We start from the raw sequence: 21,929 nt of genomic DNA, 5'->3' as shown, positions 1-21,929 counted from the left end.
TGGCACAGCAGCCTAGGATCTCTGTCCCCACAACTTCCCTTCATGATGATATTAGTCGAGGTGTTGACTTCCTGATGCATTCATGGCTGCTCCCCAGCACCACAGACAAACAGAGGCCAAGGAGATTATCAGGTTTTAAAAAATTAATCAGACAGGATCCCTCTTGCTAGCTCTACATGCCAACGAATATGTTACGTATATATGCTATGAATATATGCTGTGTTCTAAGTCATGGATACATGTTTTAACTAGGACAGGACATAAAATAGAGGCCTGTGGAACACTACTAGAGACCCTTCCTCCCTGATGTTAACATCGGTGTACTCGAGTCTTTCGATATAGCCATTCTATTAGGGGCTAATCTACTGGCCAGAGTTTTCCAGTTTGTGAAGGGCCTTTTTTTTTTTTTTCACATGCCCTATTACTTATTGAAATATTTCTATCAATAGCCTAGTTCAGTGATGTGAAATATGCAGTATGTGGCTGAAATGGTGAATGCATCACAGTCCCCTTCTCCTTGAAACCTGGACAAAGTTTCAAATTCTCTGCAGCCTTGCACATAGGCAGCCACTGGGAGTTGACACATAACCTGAGACTTACTTGCTGTTTCTGACAACAAGTTGTCAGAACAACTGCTGTCAGTTGTTTTGGATGCTCAACCGACTGAGCCACCCAGATGCCCCTATCAGTTCTAGTTTTTTGATGGGAGTTTTCTGGGTTTTCTATACATAGTATAATGTCATTTGCAAAGAGTGAAAGTTTGACTTCTTTCTCACCAGTTTGAATGCCTTTTTTATTGTTGTCTGATTGCTGTGGCTAGGGCTTTTAGTACTATTATGTTTAATAAAAGTGGTGAGAGTACACATCCTTATCTTGTTCCTGACCTTAGGGGAAGACTCTCAGTTTGTCCCCATTGAAGATGATGTTAGCTGTGGGTTTTTCATAAATGGCATTTATTATGTTGAGATAAGTTCCCTCTAAACCTACTTTGTTGAGGGTTATTATGATGAATAGATGTTGTACTTTGTCAAATGCTTTTTCAGTGTCTATTGAAGTGATCATTTGGTTCTTAGCTTTTCTCTTATTAAAAAAAAATTTTTTTTTTTTTTAATTTTTGAGAAACAGACAGGGAGAGGGGCAGAGAGAGAGGGAGACACAGAATCTGAAGCGGGCTCCAGGCTCTGAACTGTCAGCATACAGCCCGACACAAAGCTTGACCTCATGAATCATGAGATCATGACCTGAGCTGAAGTCAGATCCTTAACCAACTTACCCTTTCTCTTATTGGTGTGATGTATCACATTGATTTGTGAATATTGAATCAACCTTGCAGCCCAGGAATAAATTGCATTTGGTCATGGTGAATGATTTTTTAAATGTATTGGGTTTGGGTTCAGTTTGCTAGTATTTTCTTGAGGATTTTAGAATCCATGTTCATCAGAGATAATGGCCTAAAATTGTTTTGTTTTGTTTTCATCTGGTTTTGCTATCAGGATAACACTACTCTCATAGAATGAATTTGGAACTTTTTTCCTTCCTTTTTATCTTTTGGAATGGTTTGAGAAGCATAGTTATTAACTCTTCTTTAAATGTTTGGTAGAGGGGCGCCTGGGTGGCGCAGTCGGTTAAGCGTCCGACTTCAGCCAGGTCGCGATCTCGCGGTCCGTGAGTTCGAGCCCCGCGTCGGGCTCTGGGCTGATGGCTCAGAGCCTGGAGCCTGTTTCCCATTCTGTGTCTCCCTCTCTTTCTGCCCCTCCCCTGTTCATGCTCTGTCTCTCTCTGTCCTAAAAATAAATAAACGTTGAAAAAAAAAATTAAAAAAAAAATGTTTGGTAGAATTTGCCTGTGGAACCATCTGGTCCTGGACTTTGGTTTCTTGGGAGTTGTTTGATTACTGATTCAATTTCTTTGCTGGTAATCTATTCAAAGTTTCTATATTTTTTTTTTTTTCCTGTTTTGGTAGGTTATATGTTTCTAGGAATTTATCCATTTCTTCTAGGTTATCCAGTTTTTTGACATATAATTTTTTATACTACTCTCATATAGTTGTATTTCTGTGGTGTTTGTTATTTTTAATCTCTCATTTGTGACTTTATTTGGGTCCTTTCTCTTTTTTTCTTGATATGTCCAGCTAGAGGTTTATCAATTTTTTTGTCCCCCTCCCCCGCAAAGAACCAGCTCCTGGTTTCATTGATCTTCCATTGTCTTAGTTTCTATATCATTTCTTTCTTTTTTTTTTTTTTCAACGTTTATTTATTTTTAGGACAGAGAGAGACAGAGCATGAACAGGGGAGGGGCAGAAAGAGAGGGAGACACAGAATGGGAAACAGGCTCCAGGCTCTGAGCCATCAGCCCAGAGCCCGACGCGGGGCTCGAACTCACGGACCGCGAGATCGCGACCTGGCTGAAGTCGGACGCTTAACCGACTGCGCCACCCAGGCGCCCCTATATCATTTATTTCTGTTCTAGTCTTTATTATTTCCTTCCCTCTGCTGGTTTTAGGTTTTGTTTGTTCTTTTTCTAGCTCCTTTAGGTATAAGATTAGATTGTGTATTTGACATTTTTGCTGTTGGGGCAGGCCTATATTGCTATACACTTTCCTCTTATGACTGCTTTTGCTGCATCCCAAAGGTTTTGGACCATCATGTTTTCATTTTCATTTGTTTCCATGTAATTTTTAATTTTGTCTCTAATTTCCTGGTTGACTCATTTATTGTTTAGTAGCATGTTATTTAACCTCCATGTATTTGTGGTGTTTCCAGATTTTTTCTTGTGGTTGACTTCTAGTTTCATAATGTTGTAGTCAGAAAAGCTGCATGGTATGACTGATCTTTTTAAGTTTGTTGAGGCTTGTTTGTGGTCTAATATGCGGTCTGTTAGACTGCAGAACATTCCTTGTGCACTTGAAAAGAATGTGTATTATGCTGTTTTAGGAAGGAATGTTCTGAATATAACTGTTAAATCCATCTGGTCCAGTGTGTCACTCAAAGCCATCTTCTTGCTGATTTTCTGTTTAGATAATCTGTCCATTGATGTAAGTGGGGTGTTAAAGTCCCCTCCTGTTACTGTATTATTATAGATTAGTTATTTCCTTTATGTTTGTTATTAACTCCTTTATGTATTTGGGTGCTCCCATGTTGGATGCATAAATATTTCAATTTTTATGTCTTCTTGCTGGATGATGGCCTCTTTATTATTATATAGTGTCCTTCTTTGTCTCTTGTTACAGTCTTGTTTTAAAGTCTATTTTGTCCAATATAAGTATTGCTATACCAGCTTTCTTCTGACATCCTTTTGCATGATAAATGTGTCTCTATCCCCTCACTTTCAATCTGAAGGTGTCTTTAGGTCTAAAATAAGTCTTTTGTTGGGGTGCCTGGGTGGCTCAGTCGGTTAAGCATCTGCTGACTTAAGCTCAGGTCAAGATCTCACCATTCCCATGTTGGGCTGTGTGCTGACAGCTCAGAGCCTAGAGCCTGTGTCAGATTCTGTGTCTCCCTCTCTCCCTGCCCCTCCCCTGCTTCCACTCTCTCTCTCTCTCTCTCTCTCTCAAAAATACTAAAAAAATTTTTTTTAAAAAATAAGTCTCTTGTTGGCAGCATATAGATGGGTCTTATTTTTTAATCTACTCTGTTACTCTCTATCTTTTGATTGGAGCATTTAGTCCATTTATATTCCAAGATATTACTGATAAGCATTTGTTGCCATTTTATTATTTGTTTCGTGGTTGTTTCTGAACATTTTCTCTGATCCTTTCTTGCTTTCATGGTTTACTGGTTTTCTTTAGTGATATATTTGCATTTCTATCTCTTTATTCTTTGCCTCTTTACTAGTGCTTTTGGTTTGTGGTTACCATTAGGTGTGTACATAACATCTTCTGCATGTAGCAGAACATAACATAGCATAACATCTTCTGCATGTAAGTTGGTTACTTATGTTTGAACCCATTCATTACTCCTTCTTTCTCAATGTTTTAAGTACATAGTGTCATATTTTATGTCTTTTTTGTGAGTTCCTTGACTGTTTTTTCACAGAAATACTCATTTTTATTGCTTTTGTGTTTTTGACCTTCATACTGTCATTTTTTTATCTTTCCTTTCTAGTCAGAGTCCCCTTTAGTATTTCTTGCAGGGCTGGTTTAATGGTCATGAACTCCTTTAGTTTTTGCTTATCTGAGAAAATCTTTATCTCTCTTCTATTCTAATGATAGCCTTGCTGGACAGTGTTCTTGGCTGCTGATTTTTCCCACTCAGTACTTTGAATATATCCTGCCACTCCCTTCTGGCTTGGAAAGTTTCTGCTGAAAAATCCAGATAGCCTTATGGTGTTTTCTTTTGTATGTAACTGGTTACTTTGTCTTGCTGCTTTTATTCTTAAATTTTTATTTACCTATTTATTTGTTTGACAGAGTGCAAGCAAACAAGTGGGGGAAGGGCAGAGGGAGGGAGAGAGAATCTTAAATGGGCTCCATGCCCAGTGCAGAACCCAATACTGAGGCTTGCTCCCACAACCCTCAGATCATGACTTGAGCTGAAATCAAGAGTTGGATGCTTAAATGACTGAGCCACCCAGGTGCCCCTGTCTTTTAATATTTTTTCATTATCACTATATTTTGCCATTTTAATTACAGTATGTCTTGGTGTGCATCTGCTTTTGCTGATTTAGTTGGAGGTTCTCTGTGCCTCCTGAATCTGGATATCTGTTTCCTTCCCTGGATCAGGGTAATTTTCAGCTATTATTTCTTCAAATAAATTTTCTGGCTCCTTTTCTCTCTCTGCTTCTTCTGGAACTCCTATAATGTGAATGTCATTACATTTGATGGAGTCACTGAGTTTCCTAAGTCTATTCTTGTTTTGCATAATTATTTTTTCTCTTTTGTTCAGCTTGATTTCTTTCCATTACTGTCTTTTCTATCATTAATTGATTCCTGTGTTTTCTCCAGCCTGATACTCATTCCATCAAGAGTGTTTCTCATTTTGTTTATTGAGCCCTTTATCTCTGCTATGTTATTCCTTATCTCTGGGTTAATGGTCTCCCTATGTGTTCTCCACTCTTTTCTCAAGTCCTATGAGAATCCTTAGGATCACAGCTTTAAATTCTTTACCAGGCATGGTACTATATATCTGTTTTTCTTAGAACTTCTGAGGTAGCCTTGTCTTTTCATTTGGGACAAAATGTCTTCTTATTTTGTCTAAGTCTCTGTGCCTGTTCCGTTGTTAGGAAAGTTAGCTACATCTTCTGTTCTTACCCTTAGGTAAGGGCTTTATGAAGAAGAGATCCTGTAGTGCTCTGCAGTGTAATGGCCCCTGTTCCCCAAGGCCTGGTGATTCCAGGAGTGTCTCTAATGTGTCCTGGCTACTTTATCCTTCAGACTAGTCTGTAGAGGCTCTCTTTGTCTGTTGTGGACAGAGTTTGGTCCTTGGCCTGAGTTGGTGTGTTTAACTAGGTGTGCTCTGGTCTGCTCGTTAATGAGATCTATTGCTGCTGCCACTGGAACAGAGGCCTCACAAAACGTGTAAGTCAGGAGATGCAGTGTTGTCAGGAGTTTGGGACCCTCTTCTGAAGGGGGGGCCTGCTGGGAATGAGGCAAGCATGACTGGAAAGTGTGGTTCTTGCAGAGCATGAAGCTAGGTATAATTGAGTTAAGTACCAAGTGTTGGCATTACACTTTTTAGAACTTTAAAATTTTTTTCCATGTTTTTATTTATTTGTGTGTGAGAGAGAGACAGAATGCAAGCTGGGCAGGGGCAGAAAGAAAGGGAGACACAAAATCCAAAGCAGCCTCTAGGCCCTGAGCTGTCAGTACGGAGCCCAATGCAGAGCTGGAACTCGTAAACCACAAGATAATGACCTGGGCCGAAGTTGGATGCTCAACCGACTGAGCCAGCCAGGTGCCCCTTGCCCTGGTTAGTACAGGTGACTCTGCTTTTATGTTAATGGGAGGGGGGAAGGCATTTGCCAGTTCCTATGTTCTCAGAGGGGTCTCTCCATGAACACTGCCTCTCTAGAACATGCTCTCAGATGAGCAACTAACCTCCCCAGTGTGTGCCCCAAGACACTCTTCAGATTGCTATTTCATGCTGTATGTCTGCGGGCTATTTGGGGCTGCTCTTGAAGAGAAGGCAGGCGATGTCCTTTAAAAATCGGAGCTTTAAGCACCACTGGTTGCAAGAACTCAGGAAGTAAGTGCCCTTTTGCTTTCCAAGCCAATTGCTGTGGGGATTCATTTTTTCTGTGTGCTCCCCTGTGTTTCACCCTTCTCTGTAACCACTGCTCCCTCCATTCTGCGGTTGCCATGATCCATTTCTCTCTCAAGCCACAACTCTGGACTCTATCTTCTTGATGTGGCCTCTTCTCTACCTTTAGTTGTGGAGTTTATTCTGCCAGTCTTCAGATAGATTTCTGGCGTCCTTAGGATGATATGATAGTTGTCTAGTTGTATTTGTGGGATGCGGCAAGCCTAGGTTCCTCCTACTCAGCTGCCATCTTCCCCTTCTTCAAGTAGGCCTGTCATGGGAAAACTGGGGGTAGTAGGCAGCCAAGAACTCTCTCCATTTGTTACTGTCCCATGGGGCCCAGGATCTCAAGCCTGCTCACCACCAGAGCCAGGTGATCAAGAGGTATTCTCTGGCTGGCAGCCATAAAAACTAGAGCATCAGACCTGTGCAATGGCTCCCCTCCAGGCAATATTGGTGCTCTGGAGTGTGGTAGAGGAAGGATGCAAAGATGGTAAGCACTGGCAGCTATCTATCCTTACAGTGTACTCCAGCAGGCCTCTCCTCTGTTTGAGGTGTCTGCCCTTTAGATTGCTGCTTGTTTCTTTTTTAATGTTTGTTTTTGAATGACAGTGTGAGCAGGGAGTGGCACAGAGAGAGGGAAACACAGAATCCAAAACAGGCCCCAAGTTCTGAGTCTGGATGTGGGGCTCAAACCCATAAACTGTGAGATCATGACCTGAGCTGAAGTTGGATGCTTAGCTGACTGAGCCACACAGGCACCCCCAGATTGCTGCTTTAAGATAACAAGCCTGTTGCACAGAAAGTCTGGACACCTGTCAAAGGGCTGCCTCGGTGTAGGTAAGTCCATGTGCAAGGCTTTAATGAACCATTTCTCAGTTTGCTATAGCCTTGTGGGTCTCAAGGACATGAGCCCCATTGGCTTTCAAAGCTAGAGGTGTAAGGAGCTGGTTCCTGCGGTGCCTGTCTTAAAAATGTAGGGTTCAAACTCTTTGCTTTTCATAGAGAAGCTTTTAAGTTCTCTTCCAATTGTGGGTCACTGTGCCAAAGGTGGGGTTTATGGTGACTTTGTGGCTCAGCCTTTCTTACCTGCTTCAATGTGGGATGTTCCTTGCTTGCCAGATGTGTAGGAGTTGCTCTGGTGGTTGTGGGTTTTTTTTTTCAGAGGATATTGTTCCATATGTAGCTGGAGATTTGGGGCACCACAGGAAGAGGTGGGTTCAGGATCTTCCTACATTGCACCTTGAACCAGTCTCTTCATGCTTAACTTATCCAGCATCTTGCCTGTGTCTGGAACTCTTCCTCAACCACTTTGTGACCTTAAGTGTGAACTCCTCAGGTCTCATTTGTAAAGAGTCAGAATACGGAAGAGCAGTCAAAATAAATCATTTCAACTCAAGAAATACTGAAGAGGCCTCTCAAGAAATACTGAAGAGGCCTCTTACGTGTTGTAGGCACTGCTAGGTGCTGAGAAAGGGGAAGATAATCATCTGCACCCACAGGGAAGTTAAAGTAGTAAAATTAGTTGGTATGGTTTGTAAAGCAGATGCTGTTATTTCATCCTTCTCTCCTTACCACCATTGCTCAAAATAGTGAATGACTATCCTCCTAACCTGGAACTAAAGTATTTCTAAGAATAAGGGAGAGTGGATGATGACTACATGGGACTCAGGAGCCAGAAAAGTGAGGGAATGGAAGCATAAACACGGGAGATGACGTGTGACAGTGGCTCGGCCAGGACATGATCATGTTCCAGGTGACCTTGTCACTGCCCTTCCCGGTCCTGTGATCTTTCCACCTGGGGTCATATATTTACCAGCTGCATCTTCATGATTTGGGATAAGGGCCTGCTTGATAATTCATGGACTGTGGACCCTCTCTGTGGGCAAATGCACACACAACATTTAAATGCAATTTTAGGGGGTTCTCAAGAGGGAGAACTGCCTTATCTTCCTAGCAGCATTTCTGTCTTAGAAATGGGCTATATTTCATTGTACTCTGCTGGGCCACAGCCTTGGTGACATGTTACTATTTATAAACAAGGCTGCTAACGAATGCAGGAAATGGAGGGAGTTCATGAGTGGTCCCTGGACCAGATGATGCAACAGGTGACTCATTTCTCTCTTTGCCTTTCCAGTTCAAAGATTATAGCCTGAGGGATTTGGGTTCTCTTAGAACTGCGTCTGTTTTTATCCTGGTTGGTATTTAAAATCCATTTTGAATAACATTGATGTGGATTTCCTTTTCCTGGGACTTGGCAGGGCCCCTCCAGTGTAGCCCTCAGCCTCATCACAGCCCTGCACCAACTCATTGTGCCATTGGTGCCCCTTGTGTCAAGCTAGTGTGGGTGGCTGGGGGGGCTCTGCAGTACCACCCCTTTATCCAGCCATGTTGCATTTTTGTCCCTAAAATGACTAGTGACCTGAGTGGAAGGAACCCTTCACAGTTTACTTGGTTCTCTGGCATATGCAGAAACAAAACTATGGTCAAATGAGGAAACATGCTCAGAGAGGTATACCAAAGTCCTACCCTAAATATGTAGCAGAGCTCAAACACAGCTCTTATCACCAAATCTTAGGTTCTACTTTTTTTTGGGGGGGGGGGGTGAAAAAATTTAGATTTAGCCAGCTGGATTCCATTTAGATGATCTCAATTTCATTGGCAATAGTCAAAGCATCATAGTGAGGAGCCAGTTGAACATATGCTGCCTTCTCTCCATTGGGCCTGATGGAGGTGTTGATCTTGGCCACATCAATGTCATACAGCTGCTTCACAGCCTGTTTTATCTGGTGCTTGTTGGCTTTGACCTCCATAATGAACATAAGTGTGTTATTCTCTTCTGTTTCCTTCATGGCTGACTCAAGATTAGGGGGAACTTGATGATGGCATAGTGGTCAAGCGGGTTTCTCCTGGTCGGGGGGCACTCTTTTGAGGGTTATTTGGGCTGCCTTTGGAGACACAGTGTCTTGGCCTGTTGGAAGGTAGGTGACATAGATTTTTGTGTGTGTGTGTGATTTCAGCACCCTTTTCTTGGCCTTCAAAGCCTTTGCTTTGGCTTTGGGAGGGGCACAAGCTTCCTTCTTCACCTTTGTTGTCTTTAAGAAAAGGTAAGTTCTACTTTTCTACATAAATTTGCTTTTCCTTGTGTCTGTACAGTTCTTCCTGATTGGCAAATTGAATGTCAAGGACTATCCTCTAGTGAACACAGAGCTGGTTACCTGGTTCCCACCTAACAGGCCTTTGCTGCCTCTTTAGCACTTTTCATTTTTTCAGTAATTACTGAGACTGAGCATGTTCTCTGCCTGGCTGATGGGAGAGCACTAAAGTATAAATTAGGTACAATTCAGGGGCTGGCCTGTTCCCATGGGTTTTTTGGACAGTGACTGATGTTTGTCTCCTGCAGAAATGCCAGACAATGCAGCGGTTCTGCTGGGTGCTTGCTGTAAACTCCAGATTATTCCTGCGCTGTGTCACTTGGTAAGAAACCTCTCAGATGGGACCTGGGGATGGGCACCCGACAACTGATAAAACACCTTTAGGATTTCTCATCCATAACAGCCTTTCAAGATAGGTTAAACAGATGTTATTAACTCCACTTTTTTTTTGTATCACACTGTCCACATCACACCACACACCCTACCCTATGGGAAGACTGAGATCGAGAGGAAAAGGATTTGTACAAAGAACTTGTTAGCAGGGTAGGACTCTCAACTTTGCCATTAGATTCCAAATCTCATGTTTTTCCCAGTGTTTGGAGAATTTTGGTCAAGGTTTGGTTGCAACATTGCAGGGAAGGAACCTGACACCATTTGCAGGGTTATGGTTAGGCCAGTTGGATACAGCTCTGCCTCAAATTCACCAGGAAGGTATTTAAGAGGAGACTGGTCTCAGAGTTAGGTAGTGATGACCTTAGCCCTGGAGAGTCAAGATTAAGCCTTACCTTTTTAAGTTACAAATTGGGTCATTAATAGAAGGAACCATCAATACACTGCCCAGAAGTCACTCGAATGGGGCAGGTGTTGCTCAGCCTGGGGCAGAGAACAAAAGCATACCAGGCTAGATTATTTTAAGGTCTGGTTACTTACAAAGAGTCAAAACGAACATGCTTTGTAGGCTAAAAAATCCAAAGCTCTGCTCCCAGATCTGGGAAGTAGGTATTGAGATTAAGTGCCTGGACAGGACCCTGAAATTTGTTATCCATCTAGTCTGAGAACTTTGAGCACCATGCTTAGCGCCTTGGGTACTTCCCTGAATAGCAAAGACATCTGAACAAGGGCATTGTTCCAAGGAACAGTTTACAGCCCATTCACAACTGAAAGCAGTTTCTACCCACTGGTAGAGGAATTCTGGGTTCTTGTACTGTGACCACAAAAACTGAACTACTTGAAAACGTGCCAGCATGTTTGTTCTGGGGTCAGCTAAGGGTAAAGGCTGGTGGTGTAGTTATGAAAACAGTATCCTCTATTTGTCCGTAATGATGAGCATAGCAGTAACTTTGCACTTAGCATTTCCCAGGGTCCTAAGATTTACAAAATTATCTACTGCATTCAGGAAATACTTCCTGAATTGTGTGTATATTACTGCAAGACCACATTAGCTAATTCCCTTTCCCAACAAACTCATACTTCATTGTCATCTTCCTTGTAGTCTGCGTTAGATCTGATCATCCAAGTTCTGCTTTGTTGGTCTAAAGGTAGCCACATTCAGGGTTCTAGAATGGCTGGTATTCTACAGTGGCACAAAAGCCCATAGAGTCATTTGTGTGGTTTTTGGGAGCTGTTCAACATAGACAAATAATTTTTCTTTTGAAGAATTTCCTGGGTATCTTCACATAATCTGCCCTAGATACTGCAGCAACGCTAAAGACAGTGAGGCTCCTGCCTTCTGAACGAATTTGGGTATTGTGTTTCTTATAGGGATTTACTTAGAACAGGGTACAAAATTCTACCTGTATTCCTGTCTTCTCTTATCTGGTGGCCAGAATAACTTTGAGAGCCTTTCAGAAGGGCTTTTGGAAGAACAGCATCAGATACACTAATTGTTTGCCAAACTGGGAAGAAGGTGAGTTAGAGACTGCTAATTCTGCGCCTGCCCCCACCCTTTGGGTGACCCTTACCTAGAAGGGTCTCTGGACCCATGGGCCCGGCAGATATTCAGAGTAGGAAGCTGGATGCTGCTCAGCCCCTGTCCACTAGACTCCAGAAACAGCCTGCTATAGGCAGTCTTGAGGCTGTGCCAGTAGAGCTCATTCTTAAATCGCTGGGATGTGGTGCTCAAAGAGCAAGCCTGGTCCACTCTGAAGTCAAACAGAGTTGATGGTCTTGACCAAAAGCTGATGTTAAGCCTGTGGTAATTACTTTTATCAAATGCGAGCTGCACTTCTGCCACTGGGGCAAGTTTTAGTAAGGTTATCATTGCTCAGGACATTTCTGGAAATTTTTTGGATTCCCTTCATTTTTTATTTTAAATTTTACTCTCTACATTAATTGGATCTGGTTTTCAATGCCTGTGTAAAAATCTGAGAACTTGCAATTAGAGCAGCAGCTGAAGTGAACTCTCATTCAGCACATTGAGGGCCCTATGTTCTATGACAGACCAGCCTCCTAAAAAGCTTAGATTTTAGAAAACAGACTAAACAGTGACTATTTTCAGAAAGACAGTAGGGTAATAGTCGTTGGGATATGGGGGTGGAGGGAAGATCAGGAAAGGCTGTTCTGACGTGGCATTTCAATGGACCATGAGAGAGGAGAAGAAAAGGTCTATGTGGAACTCTAGAGGAAGAGTATCCCAGGTAGAAGGAATAGCAAAAGAAAGGTTCTTGAGGCAGGAAGCATAACTAAACTGTGGTACTTATCCCTTTGAGGAGATCAAGCAGCTGTATAGGAAATTCTAATATCATTAAAATAAACAATACATACTGGGTGTATGGGAAAGTTACGTTCTGAACTTCCTAATCTCCTGAAGTTAAGGGATCTAGGAGAAGATACAGAGTTCAGAGAGTAGAAGGACTGTCAGAACTGCAGGCAAATTGGAAAACTCAGGCATAAGGTCAGGGCCCAGGTCACATAAATCTTGTTATTTGTTACATCTTAAGGGTGCTCCTTTTGAGGAATGTAAAAAACTATCTTTTCTCTGTGGATTTTCTATAACGTTTTAAGTGAATTTGCTTAAACATGTCATTTCAGTTTCATGGTCTCTCGGCTGATGGAGTATCTGATCTTAAAAACCCAATCTTGGCTCCTCTGAAGGATCTAGAAAGGTTTGGCGTCGCACAGCGTTTGTTTGCCACAGTCAACGTGAACCTGGAGAGACTGCCGTCGTCCATAAAAGTTGTCACCGAGGAGGACCCCAACACTGTCCCACGAATTCTTTATATAAGCCTCAGTGGGCTCTGTGCTTTACGCAGAGCACATTAATAACATGTGAATTAGAAGTACAAGACCATCAAAGTTAGGTAAAGATACTACTGACTTTAGCTATCAAGAGGCCCAGTGTCTAAGGTAACTCCAGCACCCACAGGGTTGAGAACTCTAAGCTGGTGTTTAGTTAAAACCCTCTTCTACAGCGAGATAGGTCCATCTATCACTTTCTTTCATAAACAAAGACAGCTGAGTCTATAGAACATGTGCTGATTGAGGAAATGAACTGTAAATACCACTACAGTATACATATTCCTCTGCTGAATAAAATTAAAATGATCTCATAGCAGGACACCCTTCCTTAGGGGTCTAGCTATATACATTTCATTTTTGTCATGCTTTGACTAACATACCAATTCTAGGTCTAGAACAATGCTGATTTCCTATGCATTCTGGATGTTTAATTTGTAAAATACTACATATTTTAATTCTGTCTTGACATTCTTCTATAAAAATGCATGGAATGTCTCTTTAGTGCCCCTGATTCCATTGCTAATATCCACTGGGGACCTGAAATCCCTTCTTTCCCTTAGTAAAAAGTAGCTAGGACCTCCTGCCAGAGGTCTGACTTTAGGAGCAGGGAGGATGAGAAGTCGCAGTTGTTGAAGAGAAACATGTTACTCAGCATGCATATATATATATATATATATATATATATATATATATATATATATATATATATATATATAAAAACCTTGTCATCTACTCGAATGTTAAAATGGAAGAGATGAAGCAAACAACGCTTTCATTGCTTCAGTCAAAAATGAGACTAAATCTTAGGACACATGAAGAAAAAAATTGCACATTGGCAACAACAAAGCACCTTAGCTACAGCTGTGGCACTATACATTGCCTTTCTGGCTTTCTGAAATAAACTTTTATAAACAACAAACTGAGGACAGATTGTGTAAGAATCTACTTGTATAAAAAATAGATACACATGTACCACAGTGCAACGGGAGCTTCCTTTAAGAGTCCACAAGAAGCGGCACCTGAGTGGCTCAGTCAGTTAAGCATCTGACAACGGCTCAGGTCATGATCTCCCGGTTCGTGAGTTCAAGCCCCACGTTGGGCTCTGGGCTGACAGCTCAGAGTCAAGAGCATGCTTTGGATTCTGTCTCCCACTGCCTGTCCCTCCGCCATTTACACTGTGCCTTTCCATTGTCTCAAAAATAAATAAACATTAAAAAAGCCCACAAGAAACCTGACAGTGGCTCCTTGGGGGAAGAGAGAGGAGTTAGAAGTTGGGGCAAGGCTAGGGGAGTTACTCTTCTGTTCCTGTTAGAATTTTGTATGCATGAGCCTCTAAGTTGAAATGAACCAACTAACACCATCAAAGCAACAAAAACTAAAGATGCCATCCCAGGATGTGCCTATACTGCTACAGGTGTTCCTAGCCACCCTGCCACCCCCCAGTTACTGCCATTCCTTAGCAGACCCCAATGTAATGTTGTGGACAAAGTAGTGCTGGGCCTCCAAAAGGCTCTTCTAACTGGAATCTTCATCACTACATATAATTATTAACTGTAAATGTACCTTTATTTACTGCTTGAGATCAAGAACTATTAAAAATAGTTACATTTGGAAACAAGTTCCAGTAGACTAGATCACCTAGAAAACAGAAAATAGGGTAATACTCAGATGTTTCCATGACCACTCCTCTTTCCTAAGTGGGTGCAGAAAGAAACACATTAGCTAGTGTGGTATGGCCCTGGAACAGTCCCTCAGAGAGGTCCAGAATGTAATAATCCCTGGAACCTGTGAACATGTTACCTGACATGCCAAAAAGGGACTTCACAGGTGTTTTTCAGGTTACAGACCTTAAGATGGACAGATTATCTGGGTGGGCCCTTAAGAGAAAAAAGGCAGAAGAGTCAGAGAGATACTTGGCCAAAGAAAATGCAGGAAAGATGTGGCATAAGAAGGACTCAGTGCTGTTGCTAGCTCTGGGACAGGAGAGGTCAGTTCAAAAACAAGAGTGCAGTCCACCTGACAGCCAGGAAGGAAGAGGGGACCTGAGTTCTACAACACCATGGAACTGAAGTCCGCCAACAACCCACAGGAACCTGGAAGCAGATTCTCTCTCCAGCAGTAAGAGCCAGGGCAGGCCCTGGGAAACGTCTCAATTTTAGTTTGGCGAGACCCATGTTGGATTTCCATCCTACAGAACTAAGTCTGTGTTTTAAGCTGCTAAATTTGTGGTAATATTTTTACTGCAGTGGTAGAATACTGGCAGTGTAAGATGAAAGAATGAACGATAGAAGTGAGAAGTACACTGGACTAGCAGTTTCTGAAGTACAAGGTAGGGAATCCCAGAAACTTGCTTGAGAAAGAGTTGCAAAGTACCTTTTCTGGAAGCAGGCTTCATGCACTCACCCACAGTCATGCGTCTACCTCTTGGGCAGCCTGGCAGGTCCACCTCCCTTTTCCACCGCAGGCCTCAAGGGTGAGCTGTGTGCCCCAGCAGGCGTTGTCTTTCCCACCGGGGCTTCTCTTGCTTGGCTGGTCCTAGCATCTCACGCTATCTAAGCACAAAGGCCTTTTCTTGATCCTATATTTTAATCTTCCCTGTGTCTGCAGTTTCTTTTTCCTTGAGTACATCACCTTTGAAAGCCACCAAATCACTTGGGCTGGGACAAAGGAAACAACAGTTAGGGTTTCGTTGTTACGAAGAGAAGCAGGTGAAAAATTTATAGATTTATTTTGGTGAGAAAAACAATGTTATTACAGGCTTTTTACAAAGATTATTAGCATTTAAAAGAAATTACCAAAGCTAATCTGATATCCTCTGTATTACCTCTAAACCTTAATTCTACCTATAAATGAAACACTGCATTGTTTGCAATATTAAATATTTATTTTTATATATACAAAAATAGTTTACCTGGAATATACAATCTCCCATGTTTGGACAGGATATGGAAATATGCAAAAAAATTTATAGGGACAGTTTCTGAAAACTCAATACTTAATTGTACTGCAGGAAAATTTTATTTATACAAGGACAGCAGTAATGTTTCTTTTATACAGGAATAATACAATTACTTGGAAAGCAGCAGCAATCAAATTTTATTTTTAAACTTTTTCATTAGAAAACTTAAGCAGCTTGTTCAGCTTTTATTTTTAGGTTGCTAACAAGCATTTTGTCTTCTGTTAAAAAAAAAAAAAAAGCTCTACAACCATTTCAAAGACTAGAGGTTAAAAACAGCATGCATTTGTGTTCAAAATAGAGATATACCAAACTGAAATGGGGAGGGGGGGCCCCAAAGCAAGGTTTTCACATCAAATACTCACCATGGGCTCTAACAGAACTCAACATGCAGAAAACTACACTTGTTTTGCTGAACCCTAGTGCTCATTCTTCTCCAGCAAAACCCTAGATCCCACTTCCTTAAAAGTCAACATTACCAAAGAAACAGCAGTTGGTTGTTCTTTTTCAAAGAGGACACACAACCAAAAGGAATATTTATCTTATATTTCAATTACAGATGAGATGAGCTATTCTTCAAATTTGGTTCTACCTGAAAAGATGAAGGCATTCCTCATTTGGACCACGTTTACCAGAACAAGCTTTATGTCTTCAAAGCAACATTATTTGTCCCACTGCCCGTCTCTCCTATTTAAGAATAAGACAAAACCCACATATGTTAACTGGTGATGACTTCTGGTTTAATAGTGGTAATTTATAGCTGAGGAGTTTTGAGTGCTCTGCTTTTTTCCACTTCCTCCAAGCTCTCAGGCCACCTTGACTGATAGGAGGAAAGCTAAATTTCAGGTATGGCCTGCCATATTTGTAGGTTTCTGCCCCCAGAGTTTGCTGTGGCTAAAGTACAACAAAAATATCCAGTCCAACTTTTAAGATCAGACCTTTTAGCTTCTGCTTTGTGGCAACAACAATACCTATTCAGTAGGATTCAAGACAGGTTTACAAGCATGGAGTCAATTGCTCTCCCAAGTATTAAGTGGCATTTACATTAACTGTAGCTGTGTTCATTCAGTTTGTGCTAGAAATTAGAAAACAGTAAAAACTAGTAGGGGAAAAAAGGGAAGGAACTGTCACTTCTGGCTGACTGGCATGTGGAGGCAAGTCACATTCATCACAGCACAGCATTATCAGCCAACAGTCACGAAGCTAGGAGAAAGAATGCAACTAAGATATCTTCATATCGGATTCAAGGTCCACTAAGTGGGTCTAGCCAAACATTTCTCCCTATAAATAAACAGAGGCCTTTTAAACTTAATACTATGGGCTAAACAATAGGGCCGCAGTGATAAATTTCAGCCATAAGAATTAAGGTAGGGCAGCTTTAAGGGGGGCAAAGATTAGAATGTGGTTGGATGTAAGAGAGTACTGGATTGCTTAAATTTTCTGAGTAACAGCAAGAATTCGCTAAAGGTTAGGACTTAGAGGTGGCATTCTAAACTAAATGACTCTCCTGACCAACGCCACTGAGAAGAGAAAAGGCCCTCTTCCAAGGCTGGAACTACAACCTCAGAGCTGTTTTAAAACTGGAGGTAAGATTCTTGAATGGTATGTACCATTCATTATGTAACCTCTGAAAGAGATGCACTTTTAAAAAAAACTAAATGGTAAACAACCTCAATATAAGTGAATACATAAAATAAATGGATAAAGCAGCCTAATAAGGATTTCCCAGTCTAGCATTTACTATATCAGAGATACAAATTGCTTCTTGTAATTTAAGGTGAAGACAAATATTAAGCTAGCCTTATTTAACTAGTGGAATATTAAAAGTAAAGGGAGATATAAATTTTATCAAAGGTCAGGTGGTCAAGAATCAGAATTAGGATCTCAGCTAGAAGTACACCATCTCTATTTTTAACAAAAGAGATTATTTTAAAGAAAGTACTGCCATGTACTGCAGGAGTGGTAGAGAACCATGCTTTAAAATTCTTACCTTGGAAATGAGATATCGTTCCTTCACTTTTTACTGTGTTAAAGACTCATTTTTGATTCTGTGCACTAAATAATTCCAGGAACACAAAAAAGTAACATAATGGATGGGCAATATTTAAAAAGGAATAAAACTTGAAGCTAACAAAAAATTTAAAAATCTTACCTTAAAGAATTAAAGAGTTATCTCCTTTAGATATGCAATGTATACTCAAAAACTCATTGCTGAATTATTAGTTGTATTCTTAAAAGTTTGTGAATAGGGGCACCTGGGTGGCTCAGTCAGTTAAGCGTCTGACTTCGGCTCAGGTCATGATCTCACGGTTTGTGAGTTCAAGGCCTGTGTCAGGCTCTGTGCTGAGAGATCAGAGCCTGGAGCCTGCTTTGGATTCTGTGTCTCCCTCTCTCTCTGCTCTTCCCCTGCTCATGCGCTCTCTCTCTCAAAAATAAATAAACATTAAAAAAGTTTGTGAATATTCACATGTACTATATACAATGCCATTATTTAAAATACTGAATTTCTCCCAAAACTCAAAATGCAGATATTATTACACAGATATTTTCACAGCAAATCCATTGGAAGAGGAGGGCAGTTACCCCAATCTCTAAATCTGAGTCATATCACAAATTCATTTGAAAGCTTAAATAAGTATTTCCCAAGACAATGCCATTTAGAACTCTGTCCTTTTTCCTTAAGGAAATTGTTATAGTGATAATTTTCTGATCTGAATTTCATCATACATTTTTTTCAAAAAGGAGATTAGTATCTGCCTCAAGGTAAAACCAGAGTCTTATAAAACAACATCAAAAAAAAATTTTTTTTCAGAAGGTCTAAGAATTTGGGAGTAAACATTTAAGAACACTAGCTATAATTACATGGGTAAACACATTTAGTTTTATTATTCATGTAGTTTGGGAGAGTTTTACATATTATACATATGGCTGTATATATATTATATATGGTGACTGAGACATTTAAAAAATGACCTATATATGTACATAAAAGTTCAGGATTTCTTTTTTCATATTTAGTATAAAGATTCATTACTACAAAATTATTGGCTCCCTATCCTGTGATTTCTGGAAAATGGAGTGTTGTTTCAGAAGTCATAAAAGTACAATGTTAAGTAGATCGCTATTTTGACCAATTTTTAGAACTTGATGTTCAATATTTACCAGTTTAAAGTAATTGTACCTAACTCCATGGCTATCCATCTTGAAAATCAACTCCAATTACTAGATTATGACACTTGTTGTTTTACCTAACAATAAGTAGCAATTTAATGAATTGTTAAAGCAAAGATCATCTTTTATTGTCATTGAGAAAGTATGGTCAAAGCAGTTAGTATCTGGCCATAATCTATAATGCTACCCTATTGTATTTTATTGCTAATTTGCATTATTTTCTAAATTTGTGTTAATCAATTTGCTCTTTTAAAGAAAAGTTGTCCTTATAAGTTACTATAAGTAAATTTACTAGATTCTAGAATCTAGATCCAGGCTACTATTGCTGTAGTCGTTCATGGGCTTATGATTTCTATTTTAAAAAGCTGTGTTCAGCAATTGTATAGTTAGAATTAATAAAAGTAAACAAAGTCCTGATGTATTGGATTGATATTATCCAAATACCAAACAGAAATAGAGACTGCATAATCAAGGCATGGCTAGAACAAAAGTGAAACTCTACTTGCAATGCATCGCATGTATTCCACTAGTTACAGTGTTATATGGCTTACCCAGGAACATCAATTCTATGGGTATTTGTACATTTGAAAATAAAATATATATATATATACACATAATATTTAGTTGTATGGAAATAGTCATGCCCTGAATGCTGAATGTGGACATTCATCTGTCTACAAAGAATGCTCATGTGCATTAACGTATTGGCACGTTTCCCAAAAGCATATGCAGGTGCATGTGTATTTTAACTATTATCAGTTGTTCAACATCACTTTAAACCATTTCTCTTCTGTAAAGCTCATTATTTTGTATATTTCCCACAAGAGAGATTCACATTTCCTTGATTACAACTATACTCTTGTTGCCTTGGGAGACTACTGGGGCCCTTGGGACTCCTTGCCCCAGCAGAGATCTGCCAGGTCCTGCAGACTCAGATGAGACTTCAGTTTCAAGTTCAATGACTCTATTGAGATACAATGAACTTCTCTGAATTTATTCTCTTCAGCTCTGGCATCTGGACTGAAATAACTTCTCTGAATTTATTCTCTTCAGCTCTGGCATCTTGACTGAAATTAACTAAAGAGCGTTATTTCATTTTATATTATGGGGAATCAAGTGTGTATTAATTAGTCATGAATACAATTTATAATAGAAATAATTCCTTTAAGTATAGACTATTTTCTAATATGCATTTTATGCTGGATGATAAAGCTAAAAATATATATGATGTAAAAATCATCTCTATCATGTCAAGACAGTTGAAATATTTTTGTGGATAAACTTGTGCTGTTACGATGATCGTACAGTTGTTCACAGAGGCTCCATGCAGCAGCATGAAGGCATACCATAGAAGACAGCACATTTCCTGAGAACATGAAAATGAAAATTCTCTTAAAATTTATAGTATGTTGAAACATTAAGTCATAAGATATTACCTTGACACTGTGCTTTGATTCAGGTTGCTTTGAGAAGCCAGAATTCTGATGTAAATATACGTCGTTTAAAAGTTACCAAAGTTATTAAAAGGGTATGATCCATTTTGCCACTGATGTCCTATGCTAGGACAAAGAACATTAATTTGTGTTCTGGATATGAAATTCTAGAAAAAAATACCTATAGATTTCCACTCTTAACCATACAGCAACTTGGGCGTTGTTTCATTATTAAAAAGATTTAAAGCAATGTGTGCATACTGCTAATTGCCTTGTATTTTCTCTTCCCTCTAAGTGCTCCTGGCTGGCATTCCATGTGACAGCTTTGTTGAGAAGAAAACAAATTCAACAGCCAGGTGTCTAATGCCTACCACTGACAAAGATGACCACTAATATTTAAGCACCTAACCTTTTAAGTGTGAATACTGTCCCTGTGAAAAGTTGGCAGCAATATAAAACATGGCTAACTTAGTTTAATGATGAGCTACATCTCTAAATATGTTTGAGGAAGAATATATACCATGTAAGAATCCTAAAGGGAGATACAAATGGAGATGAATCTTAAAAATCTGAGTATGTTAACGCATCTAAAGGAGGGGAGCTGTTTTGTTTTCCTAACCATTAAACAAAAAAGTACATTTCCTAACAGAAACGTAAAAACAATATATGAAACCTTTTTTAATATATATTATATAATACATACAATGTACATATTATATAATGTATATATTACATATGGATGAAACGGCTTACAGTTATTTGCAAATCTTATAAATTGTTCAATGGATTTGGTTCTCAACACAACAGATTTAACAAATATTCTAACAATCACATCCCACTTCAAAAAAAGCACACTGATTGTTCACCAAATCCCCCACTTGCAAACTTAGAGGCATTTTAAAGCATCAAAAAAATTTGCAGAGGCATAATACATTTGCTTACCGTATCCTAATGAAAACCTATTGAAAGCAGTAGGCTCATTTTTGTCAAATTTCTACATGTGAAAATATATCAACTTTGTGTCAGTTTACATGTTACAGGATAAGGCACTCTCTCAGCCTGCATGGCCTAGCTTGCTGGGGACACATTCACTCAAGCATCAGCCTGTCATGGCAACAAATGAGAGTGCCAACTATTGCTCTTCACTTTTCCCCTCAAGATAGAAATGAAGGGAAAAGAAACCAATATATTTGTTTAAATTAGAATGGATAGCCATCTATCTTTGAAATAATGAAGCCATGTAGTGTTGAGCAGACTTTCAATGTCAGCCTTGGATGGCACTGACGTTACAGTCCTGCTTCTGTAAGAACTTGTATTAGGAAAGAAGGCCAATAACTACAATTTTTTCCTAAGAGTAACTGACCCTTCACTAGTTGATACTGAACCAAAGGACAGCTTTACAAAACTATTTCAAGTATTCATTATCACAGTGAAAATGGGAGACCAATATGAGAATGAAGGATTTGAAAATTCCTTTGATGAAAAAGGCAAGGGTACTAAATCAAAACATATACAAAATGCTTCAACGCATTTCTTTATGTGGTATGAATAGAAATATTATCCATAAAAAGTTAGAAAAATTAAGATAAATTATATATTAGTACACCTTCCCAACCACATTTTATATAAAAATTCAGAATAGTGTACTGGTATTTCAATCTACACAATAAAAATGCCTAAACTTGGCAGATATTGTCTATCTGTGCATGTATTTTCTCAGTAGAAGGCTTATTTGTTGCAG

The 21,929-nt window shown here is 39.8% G+C and overlaps 1 protein-coding gene and 1 long non-coding RNA gene across 4 annotated transcripts in view; one reads left to right on the top strand and one right to left on the bottom strand.

The window, feature by feature from the left end:
- The window catches only part of GSDME (gasdermin E), a 64,928-nt gene extending 51,377 nt beyond the window's left edge, over window positions 1-13,551 (top strand). For all 3 annotated transcript variants that reach the window (XM_006929254.4, XM_045052515.1, XM_003982887.6), the window contains 2 exons: window positions 9,640-9,713; window positions 12,422-13,551. In XM_006929254.4, the coding sequence (XP_006929316.2) occupies window positions 9,640-9,713; window positions 12,422-12,652 (305 nt within the window). In that variant the 3' untranslated portion in view covers window positions 12,653-13,551. The remainder of the gene's footprint in view (window positions 1-9,639; window positions 9,714-12,421) is intronic.
- Window positions 7,382-12,424, bottom strand: LOC123383907. Its single transcript, XR_006594281.1, has 2 exons — window positions 10,862-12,424; window positions 7,382-9,207 (listed from the first exon to the last, which is right to left on the bottom strand). It is a non-coding gene; the product is annotated as an uncharacterized LOC123383907 (long non-coding RNA).
- Window positions 13,552-21,929: the final 8,378 nt, after the last annotated feature.

Source organism: Felis catus, chromosome A2 (genome assembly GCF_018350175.1).
Source record: "Felis catus isolate Fca126 chromosome A2, F.catus_Fca126_mat1.0, whole genome shotgun sequence".
Taxonomy (NCBI): domain Eukaryota; kingdom Metazoa; phylum Chordata; class Mammalia; order Carnivora; family Felidae; genus Felis; species Felis catus.
Note: the sequence above shows the minus strand (reverse complement) of the source record. Positions and strands in the feature narration are given on the sequence as shown.